The following is a 12,950-nucleotide window of genomic DNA, read 5'->3' as shown; positions in this document are numbered from 1 at the left end:
GGGCTCTCCCTCTCGGAGCCCGCCAGCAGCTCTGCTCCCGTCCGCTGAAGGTGGGGGGTCCCTGGAGGGCGGCACATCCCCAGCCCAGGGGCACAGCGTCATGGGCCAGGTCACGGAGAGCTAGAGGCTGTGTCTGAGAGGAGCTTTCCCCAGGGGGATGAGTGTGCCGAGTACCCGAATGCGCCAGGAGAAGCTGGGCACTCTGCATCTGGGTGTTAAAGCAGCCTCCGTGCATGCGGGTAACACCCCACGCACCGCACAGGCCTAACGACCCCAGACACGAGAGGGGGTTCGGAGCCAGGACACCTGCTTTTTCCTTCGCTCTCGCCCTCCGCTCACTGCGAAGCCTCGGGCGGGTGACTTGGGCTTTTCTCCCTTTTTAGGGGACACCCGGGCAGCTGGTGTTTGTGGGGGTGCTGCCGAATGTTGGGGGGTTTGTGACCTCCTGCGAGGTCCTGAGGGACGGAGTGAAGTGCGGGCCTGAGGCCTCTGCTTCCTCTGGCTATCCATTGCTGAGCGGTTGTTGCTTTCCCTCCAGGTTTCGGCAGACAAGCTGGTGCGGCTGATAGCTTTCCAGCAGCATTTCAACTCCTCCACCTTCAATAAGCTGGTCTCCTACCGACGCGCCATATACCACGCTCTGGAGGTAATGGGAGCAGAGCCGCGCTGGGTTGCAGAGTTGCTGGCTGGGTTTGAAGGGGAGGCGGGGGCAGACCTTGCATTTCTCAGGGCTCTGATCTGATCTGTCCCGCTGGAAAAGGGGGCAGCAAGTGTTCCCTGCTTCACAGTCACGGGTTTTCACTCACGACCTGCAAAGTGCTTCGAGAGCCTGGGGTGAAGCCTGCATCGGGCCAAAGCACCAGCTGTTGTGGCTCCTGGTTGTCCTTCTGGAAAGCCACCCCCGTCTGCTGGCACCATTGCAAAGCACAAGCCATGCCGCGTTCTCCTGCCCCCGGGGGGGATGGAGAGGTTGGCACCAAAATTGCAGGGGTCGGGATGTGGTTCTTGGTCAGGTGCCCTCTGCCCCCGCAGCCCCGGGGCAGTGTGGGACGTGCGCCACAAGGACCAGTTGTTCCCGGCCGATGATTGATGGGCGGCAGGTTCTGTGCTGGGTCTCGTGGAGCGAGTACATGCTCAGCGGGCCCCCCTCCTCGGGGCTGTGCATCCACAGGCCCAGTAGAGCATCATGGCCTTCCATGCACGGCACAGGGCAGGATTAGGCCCGTGAGTAGGGGCTGATTTGACCTGCTCCCGGCTGGTCTGGGGCTTGCAGGCGTGCATGGGAGGGGAACGGTGCCGTGTGCTCCAGGGCTGGCGCGCCTGCTGCTGGAATTCGTGGCCGTGCCGCCCGGGGAGTGGAGGGGGCAGGCTGCAGGTCTCCCCTCCCCGGGCACAGCTGTTGCTGCCGGCGCTGGTATGAATGAGCCCAGTGTGCACATGTCCAGGTGGGGGAGGCTGCATCCAGACAGGAATTGCAGGATCCCCTGCAGCGACGGCTTCCGGGGCGCTGTATCTAACGCAGTAATGTCTCCCCTCTCTCCGGCAGGTTGCCAAGGGCCGGGCGGGAAAGACCTTCCCTGGCACGGCTAGGGAATCCCTGGAGGAGAAGCTGAAGCCCATGATTGAGTGGGCGCTCAGTGGCTTCAAGCCCATGGGCTGGAAGGGACTGAAACCACCCAGCACTCCAGGTGTGATGCTTTTGGGATGCTGGCACTGGCTGGGAGGGTTGCCTGCACTGGGGCATTTGCACCGGCCAGTGCACAGCCCCCCTCCTCAATAACCTCCTGCTCAGACTGGCTGTTGCGTAGCAGGTCAGAGCCAGCCCCGGGGTGGGGGACTTGCACAGGAAGGGCTTGGCCTCAGCTGGAGACGAGCTGGGAGTGTAACCGGCTAGCAGCAGCAGAGCACCTGCTAGGGACCCTCCAAATCTTGCTCCGGGAAATCAGATATCACCTGCAGCCCCTACGCCCGGGCTGCGTCCAAGTGCCATGGGGCAGGCAAGGACCCAGCCCTCCGTGGGCTTCCCCATAGGGAAAGATTTTGCTTGTGCTTTACAGCAACAAATAAAATGAGCCTTGCCCTTGAGATGTACCTCTCGGGGTCCCGGTTCCCGGGGGCATTTGGCTTCAGGAAGAGGGGAGCGAGTTGCCCAGATGCACAGAAATCGCCCACCCTCTCCTGCCCAGGCCTCCCCCAGGGCCGGCATTGCCCGTCTCTGCAGCCGAGCTGGGAAGACCGGGCCCGGGTGCCACGTTCGGGTGCAGAGCGGCTGGGTGCATGCGAGCAGGAGGGATGTCCAGTGGGTCTGACTCCAGTGGTTTGGCCTTGGTCTGTGCATCACAGGACTGCTGCAGCTGGGGCTGCGAGCGCACGTGTGCTTGGGGAGCAGAAGAGACCGAGCGATTCTACCCCCTTCTTCCTCTCAAAGTGGTAAAGAACCGCGGGTGGCCAGACACTGGGGTGCATTTCTTCCCTGGGTACGGGCTAGCGTGAGGGGTTGGCACATGCAAAAGCCTCCTGCCCTGGGCATGGAGCAGGGTGCAAATCAGCCCTAATTGAATGGTGCCCGCAGGGGCTGAGCTCCCATTCAGCTCGGGGGTGAGGGGGCGAGGAGGGGGCTTGCCCCCCAGTTAGGTCCCTTTAGCTTTCACTGGGAGGTGCCCCCGAAAATGCCTGGCTTGACTGGGAAGACCTGCCTCGCCTCCTTCCCCAGAGAGCGGCACCCGTCGCAACAGCGCAGAAGAGGTCTCCACCCCGGAGCACTGCCCCCCGGCCAAGCGCCTGAAAACCAACGTCTGCAGCAACGGCAAGGAGGCGCACGCGGACAAGGACCAGACGCGAGGTGAGCAGGAGCGGGCAGGGTGTCTCCCAAGGGGGAGATGGCTCACATGCCCCTCGCCCTGGAGAGAAACCGCTGGGGGAGGCGGATATGAGCTCACTTTGAGCCTGCTTGCGGCTGGAGGAAGAATGGTGTTTTCCATAAATGAGTGCGACGAGCCCGCCCTGGTAGCAATGCTAGGGCAGTTCCTGCTTTGTTTCTTCCTGTACCTCTTGCATGTTTATTCGTGGCCTAGGCATGTCCACGTGCGCGTGCACCCCGTCTCCTCCAAAACCTGCGTGTATCCTAATCCTGCCTGGCAACACACACCCTTACCTGGAGGCAGCTTTAACCTCTGCCCACACTCATCCCCACTTAGGTCCATACATACGTGTGCTTTCTATGTAATTGCACACACCAGTGTTTCCCTCCACCACGTGACCGCTCGGCCCTGCTGTGGCTGCCTCCGCGTGCAGTTTGCTGTGCAGAATCCTGGAGTATTTTTCCCTTCATGTGTTTTTTCTTTTCCTTTTTAAAGAGCAAATGGTTTCCAAAGTCACAAACAACAACTGGAGCCTCGAAGGTAATTGGTTCCTTTTTCCCTTGATTAAAAAGTCTGTGGCTAAGTTGGGTGCTTGGATACGGCACCAAGACTGAGATAATTGGTGTCTCCTGCTTAATTGCACCGCGTGGGATTAGTGGAAGCTGCCCCGGTGCTGCCTGGGCAGTGTTTGCTCAGGGTGAAGTGCACCCCTGTGTTGCCCCCTAGACTAGTGTCAGGCCTTCAGGCGTTCCCGTGATAAAATCACCGATAACCCTTCAAGGGGGTGCATTGTATTCGTTCACAGACAACTGCTTGTCATGTGGAAGGAAAAACCCGGTCACGTTCCACCCGCTGTTTGAGGGGGGCCTTTGCCAGACTTGCAGGGTAAGTTTCTGAGGGCGGTGATCCCTGCCTGGTGCGTGTGGGGGGATGCGCCCATGCTAACCTAATGTTAAGCTGGCTGCTGCGGCTTGCTGGGTCGTGAAAGCAGCAGCTAGCTGGGCTGGGATCGGAGAGGCCGCTGGCAGAGCACGTGAGAGCCTGGGGCTGGGGGAGCATTGCTAGCCTTTTTCTGCAAGGAGCCCCTACGGAGGGGTTACCTGCCGGCTGCAGGAAGGGGGCTGGGCAGGGGGAAGGAGGTGGGCTGGAGCTGGAGATGTATGGGGCATGCCAGCTGGCTCCGGGGGCCTGACTCGCTCTCTTTTGGGGCCTGTTTTGCTGCTAGGAAAGATTCCTGGAGCTCTTCTACATGTACGACGACGACGGCTACCAGTCCTACTGCACTGTCTGCTGCAAGGGCAAGGAGCTGCTGCTGTGCAGTAACGCCAGCTGCTACAGGTGGGCAGCCCTGCCCCTGCCCGCTCCCCTTCTCCCTCTCCCTCGCCGGCCCTCCCCTTGCAGGCGACCCTGGGTGCAGGGGCCTGGGAGATGGGGTGAGCTGTGGAGGCTCCGTGCTGCTGTAGGACCTGGGCCCTTGCACCCTGGGGCCTCAAGGCAGCTTTGGGAGCGGAGGGCTAAGCACCCGGATGAGAGAGCTCTGGCCATAATGCATCCTGTAGGACCATGCAAGGACAGGCTGCTGAGTGCAGATGAGAACTTGGAGCACTAGTGGGGTTGAGATTTTGGAAGGAAACCGAAGGACTGGACTGACTACTGGGTGCCCGGCTCCTTCGAGCTCCTTCGAACACCCCAGCCTGAGAAGGGAAGTTACTACTTCATCCTCATTTAGAGGGATCTGCTTTAAGGCTCTGGCTTCCCTGGCTGCTCCTGTTTCCCCTTCCCCGGATTGTGTCTGTGCCTCTCTGCAGAGAAGGCATCTCCAGTCCTGGGATTAGGTGAAGCTTGGGGACAGGGTTTCCCAGTGGGATACCCCGTTCTCTGCTTGCGGTGCATGTCTGCAGCGCGCTGTGATCCACCAGCCGCAGGCCTGGGTAGATCCCCGCCTCTAGCCCTGTGTGGGACATCGGCAAGAGTCCCCTGCAAATACGCAGCTAGCGCTCATCGTTCTCGCTCCCTGCATTCCCGGGGTCCCAGAGGAGACGCAGAAACCTGCTCTCCTCTTGCAAGATGGGAAAGGCCTGGAGCTGGACCCCGAAGCAATGTGTACTGCCCGCGGGGGATTTGCACGGAGGGTGACCGAGGCTGTCTACAGGGTCAGCTTGCTGGGCTTGGAAGCAGTGCCCTCAGATATGGGCCACTTCTTAAACGGGAAGCATTTGATGCTTGTTTGATGCTATGGGCTGGCTAATTACCACTGCTGGGCGACTGCGCTAATTAGCCTCCCAGCAGCACCACAGGACTGCCAAAGCTGTGTTTGGACTTGCTCGTGCAGAGCCCCGTGCTTGGGGGCACGGCTGCCTGACCTGGGAAGCTTGTCATGTAGCGTGGGGGCAGGCAGTGAGAATCACCGCGTGCCCCGGGCTTCCCCAGGTGCTTCTGCGTGGAGTGCTTGGAGGTCCTGGTAGGGCGAGGGAGCTCGGAGAAGGCCAAGGAGCAGGAACCATGGAGCTGCTACATGTGCCAGCCTCAGAAGTGCTACGGGGTCCTGCAGCGCCGCCAGGACTGGAACGTCCGGCTGCAGGACTTCTTCACCAGCGACAAGGGGCAGGAATACGTAAGGAAACGGGCACGAGGGTCCGGCGTGCGGTGAGCTCAGGAAGGTGGTGAGGGACGGGGAAGGATTCAGCGCTGCGGACGATGCTGGGAACGGGACAACCTGGGCTTGTGGAGTGGGAAGGCATCCAGCACTTCCTCTGTCCTGCTGACACGTGCCCGTGCGGGGCGTGGGGCCGATTCTCAGCTGGCAGCGATAGGGCCTGGGCCTTTCCAGCAGCCTCGTGGAGCAGCGGGACTATGAGCTAAGCTTTCATCTTCCCCCCTCTTTCATCGCAGGAAGCCCCTAAAATCTACCCAGCCATCCCTGCAGCGAAGCGGAAGCCCATCCGAGTGCTGTCCTTATTTGACGGCATAGCGACAGGTGAGGAGCCAGGAGGGGGTGTGTAGGGAAGAGTTGCAGGATTCAGTAGCTGTGATCGCTCTCCTAGGAGCTGCTAAACCCTTAGCAAAGCCTTGAACGAACGTGATGTGTGCTGGTGCAGCCAGTCAGCGCCAGCAGACCTGTCATAGATGAGAAAACTGAGGCAGGGAGGGATGAAGTGACTTGGCCAAGGCCATGCAGCGAGTCCATGGCACAGCCAGCATTTCTGGTGGTGTGCTGCAGCTATACCACTGGCCCTTTATTATTAAGTACGGAGGATGAGCTGGAGGAAGAGTCCCAGGCCTGTCAAGGCCCCATTCTCAGCGTCCCTCTGCACGCAGGTCCCCGCTGGCGGCGCGGGGTGGGGGCACGTTTGCAGGACCATGTGCAGGGACCTGCCGCTTCCTCAGCAGAGCACTTCCCCGTCGGCTGACCGTGGGGAGAGGCAACAGCTTTGTGGAGCCCCCTTGTAGGAGTGAGCTTCAGGCAAGCAGATGTGCCTGTGTGGGTGGGTTGGGCTCTTGAAGGCCCAGAGCTGCACAGATGTCCCCCTCTGCGTCGCGCCCAGACCGGGTGTGTCGCGGGCTGGTGGAGGAAGCTAAGAGCCTGGAAGGGTCCCTGCAGCCAGCACTCACCCTGGCTCTCCTCCCCCGGGCAGGTTACCTGGTTCTGAAGGACCTGGGCATTAAAGTGGAGAAATACATCGCTTCGGAGATATGCGAGGAGTCCATTGCTGTGGGCACCGTCCGGCACGAGGGGAACATCACCTACGTGCACGATGTCCGGAACATAACCAAGAGAAACGTGAGCATGCGACTTCCTGCGCCGCGTCCCGTCCTCCTTGACTCCTGGCATGGAAGAGCTGCCCGCTGTCCTGCCCCTTTGCACCACGTGCCATGTTGGGACTTCGCTTGGGCTGAGTCCCTCTCTCCGTCTTTTCCAGATCGATGAGTGGGGGCCTTTCGACTTGGTGATCGGTGGCAGCCCCTGCAACGACCTGTCTATCGTGAACCCTGCCAGGAAGGGGCTGTATGGTAAGGCGGCTTGGTTTCTGGAGGGGCTTGTGGCTCTTGGATGTGGAGCCCTTCAGCTCCCGGTTCTCCAGTTGTGATCCATGCTTGGGAGAGGGCGCAGGGGCCAAAAAGGGGCCTGCTGTCTCACCTGGGGCTGTCTGGCCACTGGAAAACGAGTCGGTGTTTCGCTCCGTTTCCTGAGGGGTGCGAGTCCCAAACTCCTGCCGCATGGGCTTAGTGGGTTCCCACGATGGGATGGGCCTGGAAGGCCGAACTCTTCCCTCCTGCCCTTCCTTGATGTGGTCCCACTAGTGCCTGGGACACAGGATGGCTAAGCCAGGCCACCTCCATGGGCACCGGGCATCGTCGGTGCTGTCTGCTCCTGGGGGCGCGGACCTCCCTGACCGTCTCGGCTTGCCCCGTTGCAGAAGGGACCGGACGGCTGTTCTTCGAGTTTTACCACCTCCTCAATTACGCGCGCCCGAAGATGGGTGAGGAACGCCCCTTCTTCTGGATGTTCGAGAACGTCGTTGCCATGAGGGTCAATGACAAGAGGGACATCTCCCGGTTTTTGGAGGTAAGGCTTGCCGTGGGCCGCCTGCCTCTGCGCGGGGGCCTAGAAGTGGGTGGCATCCCAAGGTGGCTTCTCACGGAAAGCCAAGACAAAGCCGGGCTGTGAAAACCCCAAGCAGGACTAGTGGGAGAGGGAGGGATGCTCTCGAGGCTGGATGTCTTGCGCTGGCTGCGCTGCAGGCTTCCCCATCAACCTTGGCCAGCGCCCTCTGTGCCTCAGCTTCCCCGTCATAAAATGGGTTTAATGATTCTCCGCTTCGCTGTGGGGAGTCTGTTCGTCAACTTTGGGGGTTAGTCTGTGATACCATTTGCTGCCTGTTGCCTATTGCCAGAGTCATCACCTAAGCGGCGCTTCTGTCCTTGAGCCTGCAGAAGCGATAAGAAGACACTACTGAGATGGGCTGGGGCGTGTGGTGGGAGGGTCCGGGCTCACGCCTGCGTTGCTAGAGCTCCCCGGTGCACCCGGATGCAGCAGTAGTACTGGCGACGGTGGGCTCTTAGAGAAACGGCCTTTCCGTTTCATGCCACGTGCACTGGTTACCCTAGAAGCAGGGCCCTGCCTGGGGTGGCCACAGGTGCTTCGCCCTGGTCCCTCTTTCTGACGTTTCCCTCTTCTCTCTGCTGGCCCGCAGTGTAACCCGGTGATGATCGATGCTGTCAAGGTGTCGGCGGCACACCGAGCGCGCTATTTCTGGGGCAATCTGCCAGGGATGAACAGGTAACTGGTTTTCACTTGCGAGCCTCTCCCGTTTCATCCTTCCTGGCCCCAGGTGCAGCTCCGGAGAGCCAGGGAGACTTATTAGCCTGCAGTGCTCCAGCCCGTTGGGCTCAGGTCTCCAAGGAGCGGTGCACTCGCTGCTAGGAGTTACAGGGCTCTAGACGTGTTTGGAGCGAGGGACTGAATCCATGGGGACCTTTCCCTTGACTTCAGCGTGGGCACTACATTGGGTTGTCTTTAGGATGTGTGCACCTTTTTTGAGGATGAGTAACTGGGGCTTGCTTATAGCACGGGATTGGTTGCCTCGGTGTCTCTAGCACCGAGTGCCGTGGGACTGGAGGTGTGGATCTGAGCAGCGCAGAACAAGCCGCAGTTCCCATTAGTTGTTGTCCCATCAGCTCGGTGCTGCGTGGACCCCGCCGTGCACACTTGGCTTTCTAAAAGGGCTGCAGGTGCCGTGCATAAGCAGAAGTGTCCAGAGATTTCTGTGCAGCACACTTTGCTAGGTCAAAATTCACAGGAAAACCTAGATTAAAGGGATGCTTTAAAATCAGGCCAATAGTGAACCTATTAACTTAACCTTTCGAGCCGCAGAAGGTGGAATTTTCCATCTCGCAAAAGCCCCGGGTAGGTCAATGCAGGTGGAAAGAAATCAATGGGATCGCACGCTGATTTCTAGAGCTTTGCTGTCTACACTTTAGGCGCAGGCATTTGTGGGAGTTAAAGCAATTGGCGCTGACCCTAATGGGTGTAGGTCCGTGGGGGACAGGCGTCCAGGACCAGGAGCGTAGCCGCGATCACCTTTTGCATTTGGAAGCTTGTGGTTGCATTTTTGTCGGTACCTATGTGCAGACTCCAAAGCGGAGGTCCCTGGGGATGCCCCTGGAGGGTGGACTCGGGCTGACATTTTCAAAAGTAAAAGGAAGTAAAAGCTTTTGACAACGAACTTGGGCGCTTTTGACAGTGTTACCTGGCGAAGTCTCTATCCAGGGCACCACAGACAGTGGGTCGGCGACCTCGCGTCCCGATTTAGAACAAGTTCTGTTGAGCAAGCGACAAGCCAAATGAGGTTAAACCGTACCAGCGCTTCCTGCACTTCACATGTTGCTATTAATACAAAGTTGCTGGGATCTAGGACAGCTGTGAAGAAGGACGGAGCTCTCAGAGCGGCAGCGAATGACTTTCCTGTAAATGATTCATACTGTTTTACTGTAGTGGAGCATGCTGTAAACCGTGTCATGGTCTAATTGCATCCTGATGACGGTGAGGGATGATGGCACCTACTGTAAACTGTATAACCAGCATGTGCTGGTGGAACAGGTGGAGTCGAAGCGGCAGGTCAAGGGAGTGTGGGTCGGTTCTGTAAAAGGGCTGACCCTACCCAGTGAGACTGAACAAGGGCAGCCAGCGTCATGACCACGTGTTTGCAGCGGGAGCTGGGGGCAGAGAGAGATCGGACCATGTCTTCTTTGAGAGCTGGGTGCGAGATTGCCCAGTGATCTCTGCGCTGCTGGGTAGTCGGCCACAGGATGCAGCCTCGCAGGAAGGGAGGAGGGAGCAGATCAGTGCTGCAGGCCGCGGTTGCGGTCTGCTTTCTGGAGCAGACATTTGCACCTGGGAAAAGGGTTGCGCAGGACAGTGTCGAGGGAGGATGGAAAACGCAAAGGGATGCATGGTGTACGGAGCAGTGTTGGCGGTGCTTGGGCTGGGGTTCCCGGCTGGCTGAAGGCAGCAGCCACGCTGTCCTTTCAGAAGAAGCTGGGATTTTGATGCTTCAGGCAGATCCGGGGTCGTTGCTCACTGGCGGGCGGCGATGCTTGTTGCTTCCAGGGTGCTCTTGCCTCACCTGGAGGGTCCTGGTGAAAGAGCCCGTTCACTAAAGCAGTGTCATTGAGAAGGAACCTGCACTTCCCCACCACCCGACCTCCGCGCTGACCGCCCTTCCTCAAGTGCAGCGTTCAGTCTGTTTGCGTTGTCGAGAGGAGCCCTAGGACCCCGGTGCCAGATGTGGTTGCTGTTGGGCAGGGTGTTCGCATTCACCGCTGCGTCTCGCGGTCACGCTGTCCGATTGCAAGGAATCGGCTCAGGAGCATCTGTCTGGCCGCCCTCTCTCCTTGTCCTTTTCCTTGTGAATTAGAAGAAAGGGGGTGGGAAAGGGCCAGAAGTCGCATCACCAGCAGGTTTCTTTCCCTGATCAGAAACCTCCCGAGGGAGAGGACCAGATTTTGATGCTTCTCTGTTTTCTGCTGGGCAAACCCTGTGGCTCTCCTGAAAGGCTGTTTACCTCTGCATGAGATTAACCGTGAGGCCTTATTTTCCCGCGCCTGACCTTCGGGCGGGGGTTACGTTTGCTGCCGTGCTCTTGTAAATGCTGCCGTGCTCTCTGCGGCTGCAGAGGACGCGAGCGTGCCCATGCCGGAGCGCTAGAGCGTGCAGGTCTCTGTGGATGTTAGACTGTAACGAGCTTTGCCTGTTCTCAGGCCTGTGGTAGCTTCAAGGACTGATAAAGTTGAGCTTCAGGACTGCCTGGAATACAGTAGGATAGCGACGGTAAGAGCCACTGTTCAACCTTTTCCCCTTTCCCCTTTCCCCCCCTCTGGGGTGTGTCTCACCTTCCTACGACGTGAGGTCTTTGGGCTCCACCTGGCTGCACCCGTCGCAGGGGATGTCCTCGGAGCGGGGCGCTCTCTGGGGACCCCCTCTCCGACTCTTCACCTTCTCTGGGCCCGAGAGTGCTTGCATCTCTCTTTCTTTCTGTCTCCCTTAAGACCCGTCTTTCTGGATCCCAGCTCTCTCTTCCCCTTCTGCTCTTGGTGGGTCTGGTGAGGTGGTGGATTTGCTTCTGTCTCTGGATTGTGGTGCCCGTCAGAGAAGTCCTCCACGTTGGGGCCCCCAGCCCAGCATCTGGCAGTCGTTCAGGGGGCTTGTGAGCCTGTGGTGCAGCCCTTGCTAAGGTGGGCAAACCACAGCCTGGCTGGCCCTCGATATCCATGAATCGGGATCTTTCTTCCTTGGCAGCAGATGCCAAAGTGGCCAGAGGATGTGGCTGTGCCCTCAGCCATTGCTGTAAGAAAACGCCCTCTCGTGCAAGTGCTTCGTAGGGGCAGACGCTGTGCTACTGGAAATGCTGGAAGCACTGGCATGCCCTTCCTCTGCCCAGCCTCGTCCCCGTGGCTGGATCAGCCCCGTCCTCGGAAGAGCCTGCAAGGCGTTTGCTTGATGCGCGGGCTCGGAGGTTCACGTCACGCTTGTTGTTTTGTTCCTCAGTTGAAGAAGGTGCAAACCATAACGACTAAAACCAACTCGCTCAAGCAGGGGAAAGGCATGAAGCTCCCTGTTCTCATGAACGGGAAGGAAGACATGTTGTGGTGCTCTGAGTTAGAAAGGTGAGCCCTGCTAGGAGGGTGGGCGCTGCAGCCGGGGAGCTTGGGCCAGGGCCTCCAAAGGCGGTGCGAGGAGCAGCACGGACCCGCGGGCTTGTTCCTTGGGGGTCTGTGATCGCATCTGCTGTCTGTCGTGGCGGGGCCCCCGAAAAACCAAGGGTTTGGGACAAAAGCCTTCCATGTTCATCTGGTCCATGGAAAGGAGTTGTGCTGCTCTAGCATATGCCGTGTGTAGCGGGGAAGGGACCGCAAGGCATGCTCGGTAACCTGGTCTTCGCCAGGATAACCCGCTGACCCTGCTTGGGTGTCTGGGAGGTCACGGGGATGAGCCGGTGTGCCGGGAAGGGGGTTTTTCCGGGGTTTGGAGGCTTCTTGTTCCCACCTTGGTTTCTATTTGCTGCAGTTTGATGACCGGGACGGTCGCTGGTGCTGACCTGGGCAAAGAGCAGTGCTTTGGGGGCTGATTTCTCTTTCATTTTCTGGATTTTTTGTTAGCTTTTTATTTTCTTTTATTAAAGGCCGCACCCAGGCGATGGCTCAGGTTGTTAATTAGAGTGCCCAGGAAAGCTGGGCTGTGTTTCGGAGGTGCTGGTGGCAGGACTAAGCCGTGTGCATGGTAGGATGGGGTCGTTCTCCAGTTTTTAGGGGAGTTGAAAGCCGCCTTTTCCTGCAGAAGCTGAGCTGTGCTCACCTTCGGGCCCTGCGTTGCTGCCGACATGTGGAAAATGCCTGTAGGCAAAGTTTTTTGGGTAGATGTGATCTCTTTTGTTAGACCAACTACATAGTTGGAAAAATTGTTCTTTGCAAGCTTTCGGACACAATTTAGTCACTTCTCCTAGTGCAGGTCCCACCTTGAGCTGCACGTCTCCTGCTTGTCCAGCCCGCGGCCCGTCTCAGGCAGAGGTTGCTATCTGTCCTATTTGCCGTAGCATGACCATGATATTCGACTGGCTACGGTTCTGTAGGCATGATATTTTTTCAGGAGGTTTATTCTTATAAAGACCGAATGGTATTCCTGGCTCTTCTGCTGGCCAGCTGGGCGATCTTGGGCATGTTGTGTCCTTCTCGGTGCCTCAGTTTCCCTGGCTGCTGAAATGCTTGGAGATCTGCAGTCGAAAAGTCCTGTTTGCGACTATGGGAAGCAGGGAGGGATCTCAGCGTCCACGTGGAGCGCTGGCTCTTGGAAACATGACAGCAATACCCAGACTCTAACCTCATAGGGGGCAGGGCTGTGGCTTGGGGGCAGGTTTTTAAAGGGTGGGGGTTTCTTTGAATGAGAGCGGCTTGCACCTGCAAAGGAAGTGTGCAGAGATGCTTGCACATGTGCATGCCTGCAGCAGAGGTGCAGATAAGGGAGCAAGGATCTGGGCCTTGGTGTATGGACGAGGTGCCCCTTGTGAGACCAAACAAGGACAGCCCCAAGAA

General features: G+C 58.6%; 1 protein-coding gene across 4 annotated transcripts in view; it reads left to right on the top strand.

Moving 5' to 3' along the window:
• DNMT3B (DNA methyltransferase 3 beta) overlaps positions 1 to 12,950 on the top strand; it is a 31,212-nt gene that overhangs the window by 14,013 nt on the left and 4,249 nt on the right. For 2 of the 4 annotated variants that reach the window (XM_059713123.1, XM_059713121.1), the window contains 14 exons: positions 539 to 646; positions 1,547 to 1,688; positions 2,344 to 2,430; positions 2,714 to 2,842; positions 3,357 to 3,401; positions 3,667 to 3,746; positions 4,087 to 4,199; positions 5,292 to 5,475; positions 5,754 to 5,838; positions 6,497 to 6,642; positions 6,782 to 6,872; positions 7,280 to 7,428; positions 8,057 to 8,142; positions 10,623 to 11,401. In XM_059713123.1, coding sequence (XP_059569106.1) covers positions 539 to 646; positions 1,547 to 1,688; positions 2,344 to 2,430; positions 2,714 to 2,842; positions 3,357 to 3,401; positions 3,667 to 3,746; positions 4,087 to 4,199; positions 5,292 to 5,475; positions 5,754 to 5,838; positions 6,497 to 6,642; positions 6,782 to 6,872; positions 7,280 to 7,428; positions 8,057 to 8,142; positions 10,623 to 10,968 — 1,791 coding nt within the window. In that variant the 3' untranslated portion in view covers positions 10,969 to 11,401. The other 2 variants (XM_059713122.1, XM_059713124.1) reach the window with 2 other exon arrangements.

Source organism: Alligator mississippiensis, chromosome 9 (genome assembly GCF_030867095.1).
Source record: "Alligator mississippiensis isolate rAllMis1 chromosome 9, rAllMis1, whole genome shotgun sequence".
Taxonomy (NCBI): domain Eukaryota; kingdom Metazoa; phylum Chordata; order Crocodylia; family Alligatoridae; genus Alligator; species Alligator mississippiensis.
The sequence above is the reverse complement of the archived record's forward strand: the minus strand, read 5'-3'. Positions and strand labels throughout refer to the sequence as shown.